Source organism: Budorcas taxicolor, chromosome 12 (genome assembly GCF_023091745.1).
Source record: "Budorcas taxicolor isolate Tak-1 chromosome 12, Takin1.1, whole genome shotgun sequence".
Lineage (NCBI taxonomy): Eukaryota > Metazoa > Chordata > Mammalia > Artiodactyla > Bovidae > Budorcas > Budorcas taxicolor.
The window spans coordinates 29,252,406-29,265,904 of NC_068921.1; the positions used below are offsets into that span (position 1 = coordinate 29,252,406).

The 13,499-nt window shown below is 40.7% G+C and overlaps 1 protein-coding gene across 1 annotated transcript in view; it reads right to left on the reverse strand.

Annotated features, from left to right (window-relative positions):
* Positions 1-242: 242 nt before the first annotated feature.
* RXFP2 (relaxin family peptide receptor 2) overlaps positions 243-13,499 on the reverse strand; it is a 97,136-nt gene continuing 83,879 nt past the window's right edge. Inside the window, exons 14-18 of the mRNA XM_052650368.1 lie at positions 10,991-11,062; positions 8,381-8,610; positions 7,209-7,619; positions 3,957-4,175; positions 243-502 (exon numbers count right to left, since the gene is read on the reverse strand). Coding sequence (XP_052506328.1) covers positions 243-502; positions 3,957-4,175; positions 7,209-7,619; positions 8,381-8,610; positions 10,991-11,062 — 1,192 coding nt within the window. The remainder of the gene's footprint in view (positions 503-3,956; positions 4,176-7,208; positions 7,620-8,380; positions 8,611-10,990; positions 11,063-13,499) is intronic.

The window sequence follows — 13,499 nt, forward strand, 5'->3', positions numbered from 1 at the left end:
GCCTGCTGTTTATGGATCCATTAGTGCATCGCAGGCATGTTGGGGTGAGGAGACCTTCAGGTACAGTCCTCAGTTAAACACCACGGCTGCCATCGGAACGTCATGCCTGACACCCTCCTACTATGCTCCCAGTGCAGTCAAGTTTTGCTCTCAGTAAAGATGAAAAGTGTTGCAGGCGTCATCTTCCAAACGCTGTGCTTTTTCAGGTAGTCTATTTGAAGCCCAGTGCTCCAAAACCATGACTAGGAAACTGGTTTCACTATATTGTCCTCGAGGTTTATTTTGTTCAAAGCCCCAAGTTTAAGTGCAGAGGAGTCATCCCCCCACACGATGGAAGTAGACACACTTTTTTTCTTAGTTTTGAAAATCGATTTTCTCCGATGTTTGTGCAGCAGCTGTTTCAGCTTGTCCTTGAAAAAGCTGGTTGTGAGAGTGTAGAGGATTGGGTTCAAGGCACTGTTTACTGGAAGGAAAAAAATGACGACCCAGGAGGTGATTGTGCCTGGAGAAGGAAACGAAACGTGAAAGAAAGGTGAAGATTTAATACACACAAAACACATTACATGCTATAGTTCATGCTGTTTTTGAGAGGGCTACCTGTTCCATCTAAGTCTTCTCTCACCTTATGGAAAATCTTTGCCAGAGAGCATAGGAGCTACGGATTCAAGGTCCTACATGAACTTTTCTGAGTTTCAGTAACTACTCTGTAGTTTGTCGTAAATCAACATGGGAGGAAACATTATGTGAAAACACTTTATAAACTATAAATTGATATGTACTTTTCTAGTTTTTATTGCCTTTCCTTATAGAAAAATAGGAAAAAGAGCAATTAATTGGACAGTGTCCAGGAATCTTCTGGTTTAGAGTCAGATCTGAACTTGGTCTAAATTTCAGTCCTGAAGATCTTCCTGCCTTACACTATTATATTCAGAATGGAGTCAGAAGATCTGAGGAGCAAAAATAAATATATCTCCAAACTCAGTGAATTCCTTCTGTGTGAAGCCTTTCAAAGGCTAATAGAATATAAGGGAAATGTTTCACAAAAAGGGAGGAGATATTTTGGATGACAGAGCATTTTCTGAATTCAGTTGTCCCTTGATATCCACGGTGGGACATATACTAAAATCAGCAGATTCTTAAGTCCCTTATAGAAAATGGCATAGTATTTGCATGTAACTTAGGTACATCCTCCCATATCCTTTAAATCATCTTTATATTACTCATAATACCTAATACAATGTACTTGCATGTAAAGAGTTATAAACACAATGTAAATACTATGCAAATGTTTGCTAGCACAAGGCAAATTCAAGTTTTGTTCTTTGGAAGTTTCTGGAAAATTTTCCCCCAATACTTCTGGTGTGCGGTTGGTTGAATCCATGGATTTGGAATGCCGAGGTACGATGGGCCGGCTACATCATTTACTTGGTTAGGATGAAATGTGTTTTCCTCCTCAAATAGAGCCCGATTCTAGGCTTGCACACCTCTTAGCTCTGAGACTGTGGGCAAATCGACTAAGCTCCCCAGACCTCAACTGCCTTATCTGTGAAAGGGGCTGATGATAACTTACATGACTGATGTCCGGGAGCTGGGCCGGCTCTGCGGACGTCCCTTTTCAGCACTAAGCCCTGTGGTTCTCCAGACCCACCACACTCTGCCACCTCCTCCCCTATCTTCAGTCAGAGAACTGTCATTTCGGGGGACCAGCATCCTTCCTTCCCCACTCCCACTCCTTTGTGACTGCGACCCCTTGCTTCCCCACCCCGCAGTTTCTTATCCTTCACACACTGTTGCTTGCTCTTCTCTTTGTCCCGCTCTTCCCTACATCCTTTCTGTTCTTCTTCTGCTTTGCTTTCCATCTCTTTGACTACTTATCTGCCCCTTCCTCCTTCCCTTTGACCTCTCCCTTCTCCTTTTTCTATGTTTGCCTCTCCTCTTTTCATCCCGTCTTCTCTTTCTTTTCCTTATTTCTTTTTAACTGGAAAGAATATGAAAGAAAAACATTTGTATTTAGCATATCTTAGATTGATTCAATGAAGTTTTATATTACTATATATTTCTTGTCCTTAATTTTTAAAAAATTAGATACAAAGAGTATGTGATGGAAGAAAAACAGTAGTTTTTTGGTCTATTGAGTCCTTAAAGGAAGCTGTGATCAGGAATGAGACGTCCCGGTAGCCTCAGGGTCGCTGGATGATGTAAGGTTAGCATCATCTCAGGACTGAGATGGGAGGGCTGAAGCCAGCTTACCTTTGTGCCTGAGCCCAGGTACTATTGGCCACCTGCCATGGTGGAGAAGACCCCACAGTTCTTGGAGGGTGGGGACGGGGTGGGTTTAGGTCTTCCCAACACCATGGGAAGCTGGGCAAGGAAGGAGAGGCTTAGTCAAGTGTGGTAAAGACTTCTCTCCTGGTTCCACTGTGGCATTCAAGACAAACCTCAAACTGCTGAACTATAAACTGTAGAGAAAGACTAACGTGTGGCCCAATAATGTTTCATGGTAACTTCTTCCTGATCTGGTTCCCCATCATGGTCTGAAATGTCTTAGACTTTCTCCAAGAATGACGATTACTACCCCTCCTGTCAGGCTTCCCTGGAGGTTCAGTGGTAAAGAATCTGCCTGCAAAGCAGGGGATGCAGGTTCCATCCCTGGGTTGGGAAGCTCCCCTGGAGAAGGGAAAGGCAATCCACTCCAGTATTCTTGCCTGGGAAATCCCATGGAGAGAGGAGCCTGACGGGCTACTTACCCTACCATCGGGTCCCAAAAGACTCAGACAGAACTTAGCAACTAATGAACTACCACAACCCCTACTATCAGAAAACCTTGTCGTGAGACTAAGCTGATAGGTTAAAGGCATGTGGTGGGTGTTGTGTGGCATTTGTGAGACATCTGACAAGGCAGAGGGACATAAACAGTTGCAGGAGTTTTTTACTTAAAGAGTCTGCCTGCAATGCAGGAGACCTGGATTTGATTCCTGGGTTGGGAAGATCCCCTGGAGAAGGAAACGGCAACCCCCTCCAGTATTCTTGCCTGGAGAATCCCATGGATGGAGGAGCCTGGGAGGCTATAGTCTATGGGGTTGCAAGAGTTGGACACGACAGCGACTAAGCACACGCACACACACTTGTTACTTAGCCTCCACAGGGCCCAGTGTGACAACCACAGGGCCAGGGCCATGAAGCAGACTAGTGGTTCTTAACCAGGGGGTGCACCTAGAATCACAGCAGGATCTTTTTCTAAAATACCCATACGTAGGCCTTGGTCCTTAGGGACTGAATTCAGAGGCAGGCTGGAAGCTGGGCATAAATATTTTGTTCTGTTTTCTGTACCCTTGATGAAGCACCACTATCTAGCTCAGGTGGAAGGGAGACACTAAGATTTAGTTTTTCTCTATCTCCTGTGTTTTTATTATTCTAGTCAGGGCTACACCATTATCCAATTCCTATCTTAAAAGACTGATTATAAAGCACAGAGGAGGGCTTTCCTAGAGGCTCAGTGCTAAAGAATCCGCCTGCCAGTGCAGGAGACATGGGTCTGATTTCTGGTCTGGAAAGATCCCACATGCTGCCGAGCAGCTAGGTCCGTGCACCAAAGCTATCGAGCCTGTGCCCTGGGGCCCACGGACTGCAACTGCGGAGCCCACACGCCCTAAAGCCTGCACTCTGCAACGAGAGAAGCCACTGCAATGAGAAGCCCGCACAGTAAAAAGCAAATGAAATTATATATACATACACATATATATTTATTTTATTTATACATAATATATATGAAATATATAGTATATTTTATTTATATATGTATATATATATATGCATGTATAAACACTGAGGAAATCATAACTCAAGCTGCAGGTATTTATGGAGAATTTACTACACGTAAGACCCTGTATTCTGGCCTCGTCAAACAGAGGACGAAAGAAGACACAACGTGCTTGGGAATCATAGAAGGGACTGACCTGGTATTTCCACCCGGGAGAGGGAAAGAATTTTAATTACAAATACAGGAATCCAGCAGATGGCCTCAGAGACCACTATAAAAAAGAAACGGTTTGCAACAGCCACCTCTCTTCCCATGTGACTCCTCACTTCTGAAGTCTGCAGGGCAGTTTTTTGAATGGAACAGAACATGACAGTATAGGAAAACACAATGATGAGGAAAGCCAGCAAATTCACACCTGTGGGAAAAGCACACCTCTTAACATTTCGGGTGTATACATCAACAGGAGAAATACTGCATTACTTAGACGTTTGGTACGGTGCCTTTTCCAAGAACCATTCTTTGTATCAGCCGAGTGGTAATCAGGTAAAACTCTGAACTCACGGCTATAAACTGGAATAAAGGCATTGGGTTTGCCAGATCAAAAAGATATTTCAAATACATAAACACATTACCAAGAAATATAGACTTTGAAATTCAGATCTAGGTATACCATGAGGTAATCTAGCTTTTTTAAAGCAGGAAAAAGGCTATTTAATTTTTTATCTCTCTGCAAATTCAAACCTTAAGGGATTACTGTAATCACATGTACATATCAAAAAATCAATAAGCCCTATTCCTTCATCTTATAAATATGATTAAGATAACCTTGGGATATCAAGAAGATAATAGCATCAGAAACATTATTTCTCATGTTTATTGGTCTTAAATAAAAATAATACCTAGGACAAAAAAAAATCTTTATTTTCCTTCAGATTGTCCATAGTAATCGAAACCAAAATTCAGAACTCTTTAGACTGTTTTAGAAAAAGGAAGAGTAAGAGAAAAACTAAAAATTCAACTATATGAATTACTGCTTTAGAGTCACTTATCCCATACTAGTGACTTTTTGGTCACTTTGTTATATTCTTGCTACCATAAAAATCCTGAGTGCTCATCTTATTCTTTATAGTGAATGTAAAATATCCATATAATTTCAAAGTATGTAAGACTAGTAAAGTCTAGGGAAAAATACTATAAATTCATGGTGTTTCATTGTTTTTAATCCAAAACATTTCGCATGGAATCTCATTACAAAGCCATACAATTGGATTTCACAAAATTGGTTATCTTAGGTCTACTATCAGAAAGTTAAGAATAATTTTTAAAAAATGACTGTTAAAGATGTTTCTCTGGTACAAATCCTGAAAATAGACCTATAGAAAGTTTCAGAAGTGTATGTTCTGGAAACACCATAGGAATGTGAGATGTTAACAACAGTGGAATCTGGTGAGGCATGTCTGGAATACGGGAAACTGTACTGTCTTTGCAACTTTTCTCTAAATCTAAACATATTCTAATATTTAAAAATTATTTTAAAACTATATATTCTTATTTTTAACCAAAAATATGGGCCTTTAAGTCTCCATGTCTCACAAATAAGCTGTGTAAATGTAGATATTTATGTGTGTGTGTGTGCTTAGCCCCGCCAACCACCCCACACCTCCATCACAAGATCCAGCCACTCAAACTTCTTTTGCCCTTTATCTGGGCCTGTTCCCTGGCTGCAGGTCTCTCACTCCTGGAACACAATGTCTGCCTTTACTTGAAAAGTATCCTCATGCTTTGGGCTAATTTTTCCTGGGACGCCTTCCCCGGTCCTCAGATCTTGGGCTCCCAGGACATTCTGCACTCCTCCTTCCTGACTTCTGGCAGCCGGTGACACAAGGGCGTGTTCACTTGTCTTCATCCTCCTTGCTGGCTGCAGGTCTGTGGGGACCAATCTGTTTGATCTCCAGTACCCAGAACAGTGCCTGGCCTATAGTAGGTGCTCAATAAATCCTTTTTGAATCAATGAATATAAGGTAGTTAGTGTGTGTGTGTGCGTGTATGTGTGGCTATGCGTGTGTTGGGGAGGGAAGTTTTCCATGAAGTGTGCCTGTACTGGGAACGGCTTACAATACTGCAGACATGATATAGTCATGAAAACCCAACTACCAAATAGGGTTGTGTGTGAGGAGTATTATTAAAATGGTGCAAATAAAATGTTTTCTTTTTCAGAGGGAGAAGGAATAGGCCTAGAATAACTGGGAATGGTGCTTAGGGTCATTTTGTGATGGGCTTTTAAGTGACTACTTTAAACTTAACCCTGGTTGTAGGGGGTTCCTGAAGGTCTCCAAGCAGAGGATACCCAGTCCTTTGGACACTCAGGTGGTCAACAGATAAACAGGAGAGCAAAGACCCCAGAGGCCAAAACACCAGTAAGGACTAATGTAATCATTCAGGGTGAAGGTCATAAGCCTTTAAAGAAAGGTGACAGCAGTAGGTAGAGACTGAAAGAAAGAGAAGTCAGAGGCATTTTTTGAAGAAAAAACATTTGATGAAAAAGAAGGGATGACAGAGCTTATTTCTTCCTTAGATTAGGGGACCAGATGCGAAAGGGGAACTGAATTGATGATACAGCTCTGGTTAAAGACAGAACACGGAGATGGCTTTAGTGTTAAGCAAGAGAGATACCTATTAGACAATATAAAACATTTTTTTAATCTTTAGGGGCTAAACTTGTTCACTTGTAATAGAAAAGGTTGGGTTTTCTTTTCTAACAAATTAGGGAGAATTAAGGAGGAGAAGGGGATGATAGAGGATGAGATGGCTGGATGGCATCACTGACTCGATGGACGTGAGTCTGAGTGAACTCCAGGAGTTGGTGATGGACAGGGAGGCCTGGCGTGCTGCGATTCATAGGGTCGCAAAGAGTCGGACACGACTGAGTGACTGAACTGAACTGAACTGAAGGAAATGGAAAAGCACCCTTCTGTTGCTGACTCTAGAGCTGCATTTATGAAAGGCAATAAACCTTTCTGGCATTTCCACTCAGATAATCTCCTGCTAGTGAATTTCAAGAATTTTGTTATTATTATTTATTTGGCTTATATCTAGACTGTGAAAAAAATGAGTTCAAATAACTTGGAAGGGTCACAGGACATGGCAGTGAACTGGAATTCCTCCAGATCATTGTCACTGCATATGAACATAAAATCAAAGGGTCTCACAGATAATAAAAAAAGATCATCTGGAGATCCTGACAGTATGTTTTTGTTTTTCATACTAAATCTCTTAATAAAAAATTTAATAAAAACACTTATAAATATGTAGCAAGAAATTTCTTTAAAAAAAGGAGACAGTCTTAACTATATTTGCTTACTTTCTGAAATGGACAAATATGGCTTTACTGAAATTTGTGGTATTTCTATCAAAATGACGTTTGTCCAGGAAATGAGAAATAAGTTACCTAGGAAAATTCCAAGAGAATACCCTTTGCTTCCAATATCTTCTGTTTGGTCATAATAAAGTGGGAAACATACTCCATTTTTTCCATAAAAGTTTCCAAAATAATCCTCTTTCCACAATGGGGTCACAGCTATTAAGAACCCCACAATCCAGATGCAGATGAGGACGGCCAGGGTCTGCCATTTTCCAGGACGAATGTTACTGAAGGGAAAGACAACGGCCAGGAACTTCTCCAGGGTCAAGTACGTGAGCAAGAGGACAGAGACCTCAGTGGACAGCATGGCCAGGAAGCCCAGGAGGCGGCACTGCAAGCTCTCCATCCACAGCAGCGCGTACTTCTGATACTGCCCACGGTACTTTAGATCACAAAGGCCGATGAAGAACAAATACACACCCATCAGGCAGTCCGCACCTGTTGAAGAATCACAGAGTGTGTTTTGGTAGTTCCAGCATCTCTGTCTTCATTTTCTGATTAGATCTGCTTCCTCTATGCTGTGCTAAACGAACTAACGAAAACACCCACAATAGTACTTAGGAGTCAACAGACTTCAAACAGTGTACTATTTCTAAAGTACTACACTGAATCTTTGTAATTTTGAAAAAATGGTCGTAGGGAGATAATTAGGGTTGTGGGGAGCCTGGGCTTCCCGGGTGGCGCTAGCGGTAAAGAACCCGCCTGCCAATACAGGAGACATAAGAGACACAGGGTTCGATCCCTGGGCTGGGAAGATTCCCTGGAGGAGGGTATGGCAGTCCACTCCAGTATTCTTGCATTGAGACTCCTATGGACAGAGGAGGCTGGTGGGCTACAGTCCACAGGGTCATGTAGGGAATCTAGGTTTTAAACAGTAAAAAAAATATCTTGCATATTTAATAAAGGGAGTAATTTTCTGGGCTTGAGGAACATGGATGTTACTGCAATTAAAGGTTAAACAAAGCATAGTTTTGTAACCTACAGCCTGTCCTTCTATAATCCATCCCTTATAAATCACTGCAGGCTCATGCAATCCAGAACAGAGTAACCAAAGAGAACAATAGGACTTTCAAACTTAAAAAATCAATTTCCCAGAATATGTGACTCATATTAAAGTGCCATTTGCTGAAGGCTGATATAATCTAGAGCACAGCACACTGAAGATACCCTTAATCCATTTACACGGGAAATATACTTACAGCAAAGGATTTTGATGGACGTAGCGTGAGTCGTGTTTTCAGCTTTAATGAAAGATCTCATGCCGATGACAAAAAGATTTCCAAAGCAGGTTATGAAAGCTATAACCCAGACAAATACTCTGAGGATATTGTTAGCCAAGAGGTCCTCAAATGAAGAAATGCCGTCAGTCAAGGGCATACATATTCGGACATGGGGAGCATAGGAGCAGTATCGAAAGTTTTTGAAATAACTAAAGTCAAAGGGAAAAAAGAGTCACTGGACAGCAATGACACAGAGACGGCGCGTGCAGTCCTGTTTGGGGCTGCAGCTGTGGAAGGTGTGCGGCTTCACTAGGCTTGGTCACTTTTGTTTAGGAGTGATTCTGGAGGGACAGAGTTCTTCATTCAGTATTACTTTACGCTAGGCAGTCTTCTTCCTTTAAGGTGAAGAGCCTAAAGAACATGGGGATCTGTGGCGGGGACGTGAGAATGGGAAGTCTCCAGGGCTCTAATTTTCCCTGTCACATTGGGTGGTTCTCTGGGGGTGTTATAAGAAGTTGATGGTCATTGTGAAACTGATATTTAACAAACTTTCAGGGGCTTGGGTTTGGGATGTTGATTCTCACTAAAAACATTCCTGTCTTGTACTTACTTTTAAGTCTATTCCCTTAAACTAGCTTTCTTTTCCCTGGTAGGGGCAGGAAGGGAGGGTCCATGAGATTAGGAAAATTCAGTCTCATGGCAGCGAGGAGGAGAAGCAGCTACACAGATTCCTGGTCAGGGCCTGGAAGGACTTAAACCATTTCGAGAGGAAAATACAGGCTCGACTGTGATTGGTGTATTTATGATCTAACTGTGTGCAGTCTTCAAGGGTTTAAACTGGGGAGGTCATTTGGATTTAAGGTCATTCTCCAAACATGTTATTTTTAGGATTTTCTCCCATAAAACTCGTCCTATTTATGTATTCATTTACCATCTCTTTCAGTTCCTTTCTCATCTAATCTTTTTTTTTTTTCATTTGCTCATTCAATTTTGCTAAACTTGCACGTTAAAGAAAGCTTTACTTTGCCTGGCTTCCAGGCCTCCCGTGATTGGACCCCTGGCTACCCTGATCATTTCACCGCTTCCTGACCATGTTCCCTCCACCCAGACATGTGGGCTTTCTTCTGATCCTCAAACAAGCGGGTTCACCTTCTTCTCAGTGTGCTGCTTTTGCTTTTCCCTCTGCCTGCAAGAACCTCCCCCCAGAACTGCCTCCCTCCATTCAGAGCTGCTTGACTGTCACGTCTCTGACTTCTGGGTGAACCATCCACATTCCCTTCCTTCATCCCTTGAACTCGCAATACTTTCCTTCCCAGCATTTCTTCATCATTTATTTGTTTCCTAGTTTACTTTCTGGCTCCCGAAGCTACAAGGAAGCTCCGTGGGGCAGATTCTTCTCTCTCTTGCTGATCTCTGTGTTCCCCCTGGCCTGAGGGAGGCCATAGACACACACTTGTTAGACAAGCAGATGAATGGTTTAGCGCTGGGTGTGTCAGCTACCCCCGTCCTCAAATAGCAGTGGTCCAGCCTCTCTGCCCGCTGTGACCAGAGCAGGTGGGCAGGTGGAGGTATTTCAACAAACGATGGACAAGGAAGATGAAAGGAGAATCACTATGTCACTTAGTAGGGGAGGAACCACATTGACACACTTTCTGTTAATTTTTGGGTCCTTCTTGACCTCAACCTGAGGTTCACATTTAAAGCAGCTGCTTCTCCATCAAGTTCTACAAAGGCTGAATTTCTCTGTTCTAAGAGGACCTCACATTCTGCCCGCAACAAGGAAACGCTAGCCTCATTAAATATTTATCTACTGGAACCACAGAAGGAGAAGTTATGAAAACCATTTGGATATACATCAAATACTTGTCTTTGGGTAATCAGTCCTGCTGCATAAACATAAACAAAATATTCTCCCCAAAGTACACCTTCACACTAACCATTTCAGCCACTTGCTGCACCCAACTTGATATCTTACATCGAATCCTCCCTATTGTTGTGGATGACAATGGTTAATTTTTGAAATCAGAACATATAGGTTACACAGTTGATAAAGAAATGATCATGTCATATACACATATATTAACACAACTTACACAGTGCACTTTAGTCAAATATATTAACGTGACTTATCAAAAACTACTATAAAGATGAATTACCTCCATTTTGCAGTGCACTCAGTAACAGAAACAACACCTGGAATTTATATAGCATCTTTCTTCCTAAGGGCTCAAATCTTAGAGTGGCCGACTGCTCACTCATGTGAGGTGAATTAATGTTTCCAGGTCTCCTGAGTACCATTAGCCAGTGACTTCATCTTGTGTAATATGTGGCATTCTGGTACCCTGATCTCTTATTGGGCCTCAATTGGATAAACAGCGTGTTTCCAGAGAGAAGTGTCATTCATGTCGGCACATCATAATATTGAACTCTATTTGAACAGGGACCAAAGGTGACAAAATTAAAAAGTTCTCAATAAAAAAGACTTTTTCTTGCATAAAAACACATTGCAGTGATACATTAGACAGTTTACGCTAGAGCATCTGTAACATTTCACCATGTTTTCTTCTCTGTTCTTTCATACATACATACATGTAGGAAAGATTCCTCATGGGTTGAAACATCCGTGTGTTTATATTCGGAATCTCTATCCTTTCCAGGTCTCTGGAAAATAGGCACAATAGGTTTCATGATTTTAGGGTTTAACTTTTTACTCATTGTTTTCTTTGTTGATCTTAAAAACCATGCTTCAAAATCTTCTGTTATCAATTCAAATTAGGATGAAAATCTTACAATAAACCATCTTAGAAAACTGCCATTTCTATTTATGCCTCCCATAACTTGGAGTTGATTTTGTCACTTTCACATGCAGAACTACCTTCTAATAATACACTTTCATTCATTTTTTTGATGTAAAAATCGCAGCTGTGATTTGTCTGATTGTGAAATTGGCTCTGTAGCTTGATCTCATAAACCAAACAATACGAGTTACAGGGTTTCAGATAGGGGCTGATATTTTCAACCTGAGAACATTACCAAAGTGAATTCTGTCAGAACCCAGATTTAAATAGAGTCATTTCCTCCTGGCCTATGTGTCTTCAGGGTGGAAAACCATGGGAGTGGTAAGGAGAACTCTGATTCAGGGAAACTGCTTTCTCAGACCACAGTGGGAAGCATAATTCCTTTCACTCCTCCAGCCCCATAAAACGTCCTCAGAGGGCTCCAATGGTAACCCCCAACACTCCTCATTTATCCAGAAGCTTCTTTAAATGTGGATTCTTTGAAGACTCTTTAGGATGACGTGATTTAGAGGAGTCTTCATGTTCTCAGGAAATGTAGGTAGAAAGAAGATAATCTAGGAAGACAGAAACCTATTCCTTTTAAGGCTTATTTTGAAAAATGGGTGATTCTCATTCAGTTTCTTTTGGGCAAATCAGAATAAAGATTTCTTGACAAGGTTCCAAGTTGTCCATTGCTCATTGAGACTTTTATAGAGGACTTTGATGGTCAGAAACGAGACTTAGGGAACAACTATTACTATTGAACAGGGCCCCTCCTACAGAAAACTCTGGAGTCCTTTTTAAAGAATTTTTCTCTCTTTTATTTCTTTTCATCTCTAGCTTTCTTTTGGACTTATCGTAGCTTCACTATTACACAGGTTATGTGATTATTTGGTGAATGGCCTGTAGTTTTCAAAAGAGCAGAGGCTACTGTATACTGAGTGCCCAAGACAGTGCTATGATTAAGTTGGCCAATAAATGTTTGTAAAATAAATGTGTAAATGAATCTTTAGAGAATAGGAAATGAAGCAATAAAGAAAGAAAAGAAAAGAAGAAAGAGACATATGGAGTAAATAGTTACTACTTTGAATTATCTTTCAGAAAGGTGGGGTGTGTAATGATATTTTGGTTTTTAGAATTCAGTATGTGGTGAGTGAAGGGAAGATCATTTGGTCCACATCCTCAGGTCTTTTTCTTATACTTAAGAACAATGTATTATATATATATATACATATATATTATACATATGTTAATACATATATATTATCATCATCATGTTAGTTGCTTGGTTGTATCTGACTCTTTGCAACCTTGTGGACTATAGCCCACCAGGCTCCTCTGTCTGCAGAATTCTCTAGGCAAGAATACTGGAGTGGGCAGTTATTCCCTTCTCCAGGGAACATTCCCAACCCAGGGATTGAACTCAGGTCCATTGCAGGAGGATTCTTTACAGTCTGAGCCACCAGGGGAGCATATATATATACACACACACACATATACATATATATACATAAGCACATGCTTCATATATATATATATATATGTTTAATATTCTAGCTTCTTGAGAGCAGGAACCAAGACTTTTTCATCACTGGATGTTCACTAATACCTACAGAGAGAATCTAAATCCTGTATTAATTTCCAATAGAAAACTATTTAGCAAGAATAAAAAGTGGTATTAAGGATTGGTTTTTGGAATTAAATGAAGAAAAGCTTTTGGCTGAGATCAGGTTAGGTAGCATGTCCTTTGTGGGGGACAAAGAAAAGCTTTGATCAACAGTGGCTGTTTATGGGAAAGGAATTGTTGAGGTTTTAAGACTAACTGACAGAGTTCTTGGCACCATTTGAAATCTAGTACATTTGAAATTGTAAAACACTAAACAGTATTAATTGTCTGAATGTTCATATTTGTGGAGTAACTTTTTATTTACTGTTTGAAAAGTAAAAAGCATGCTCTGCAGATTGATATCAAGTAGATCGTTGTAAGAAAGAAGAAAGGGAAAAAGTAGAGAAATCTTCAAAAAACTTTTTTTAACCAACTACTTAGTGATGAAACTATTGCAAATTTAAATTTTTGTGAGAACCGTAAGATGAGATTTTTCCATGAGAATCCTGTTTTCAGGAAGGAGCTATGTGTAGCTTCTAACCCAGAAATGGTCTTTATACACTGAACGGTAAAAAATGAGATACTGTTTGTCATTTGATAACCATGATATTCACAACTGTCTGAGAATGCATGCTCACAGTAAAAGCCCTTCTGTGTGCCAAACACTCATTTATAAATAAATGTGGTTCGGAGTAAAGCAACCCACTAACATCAC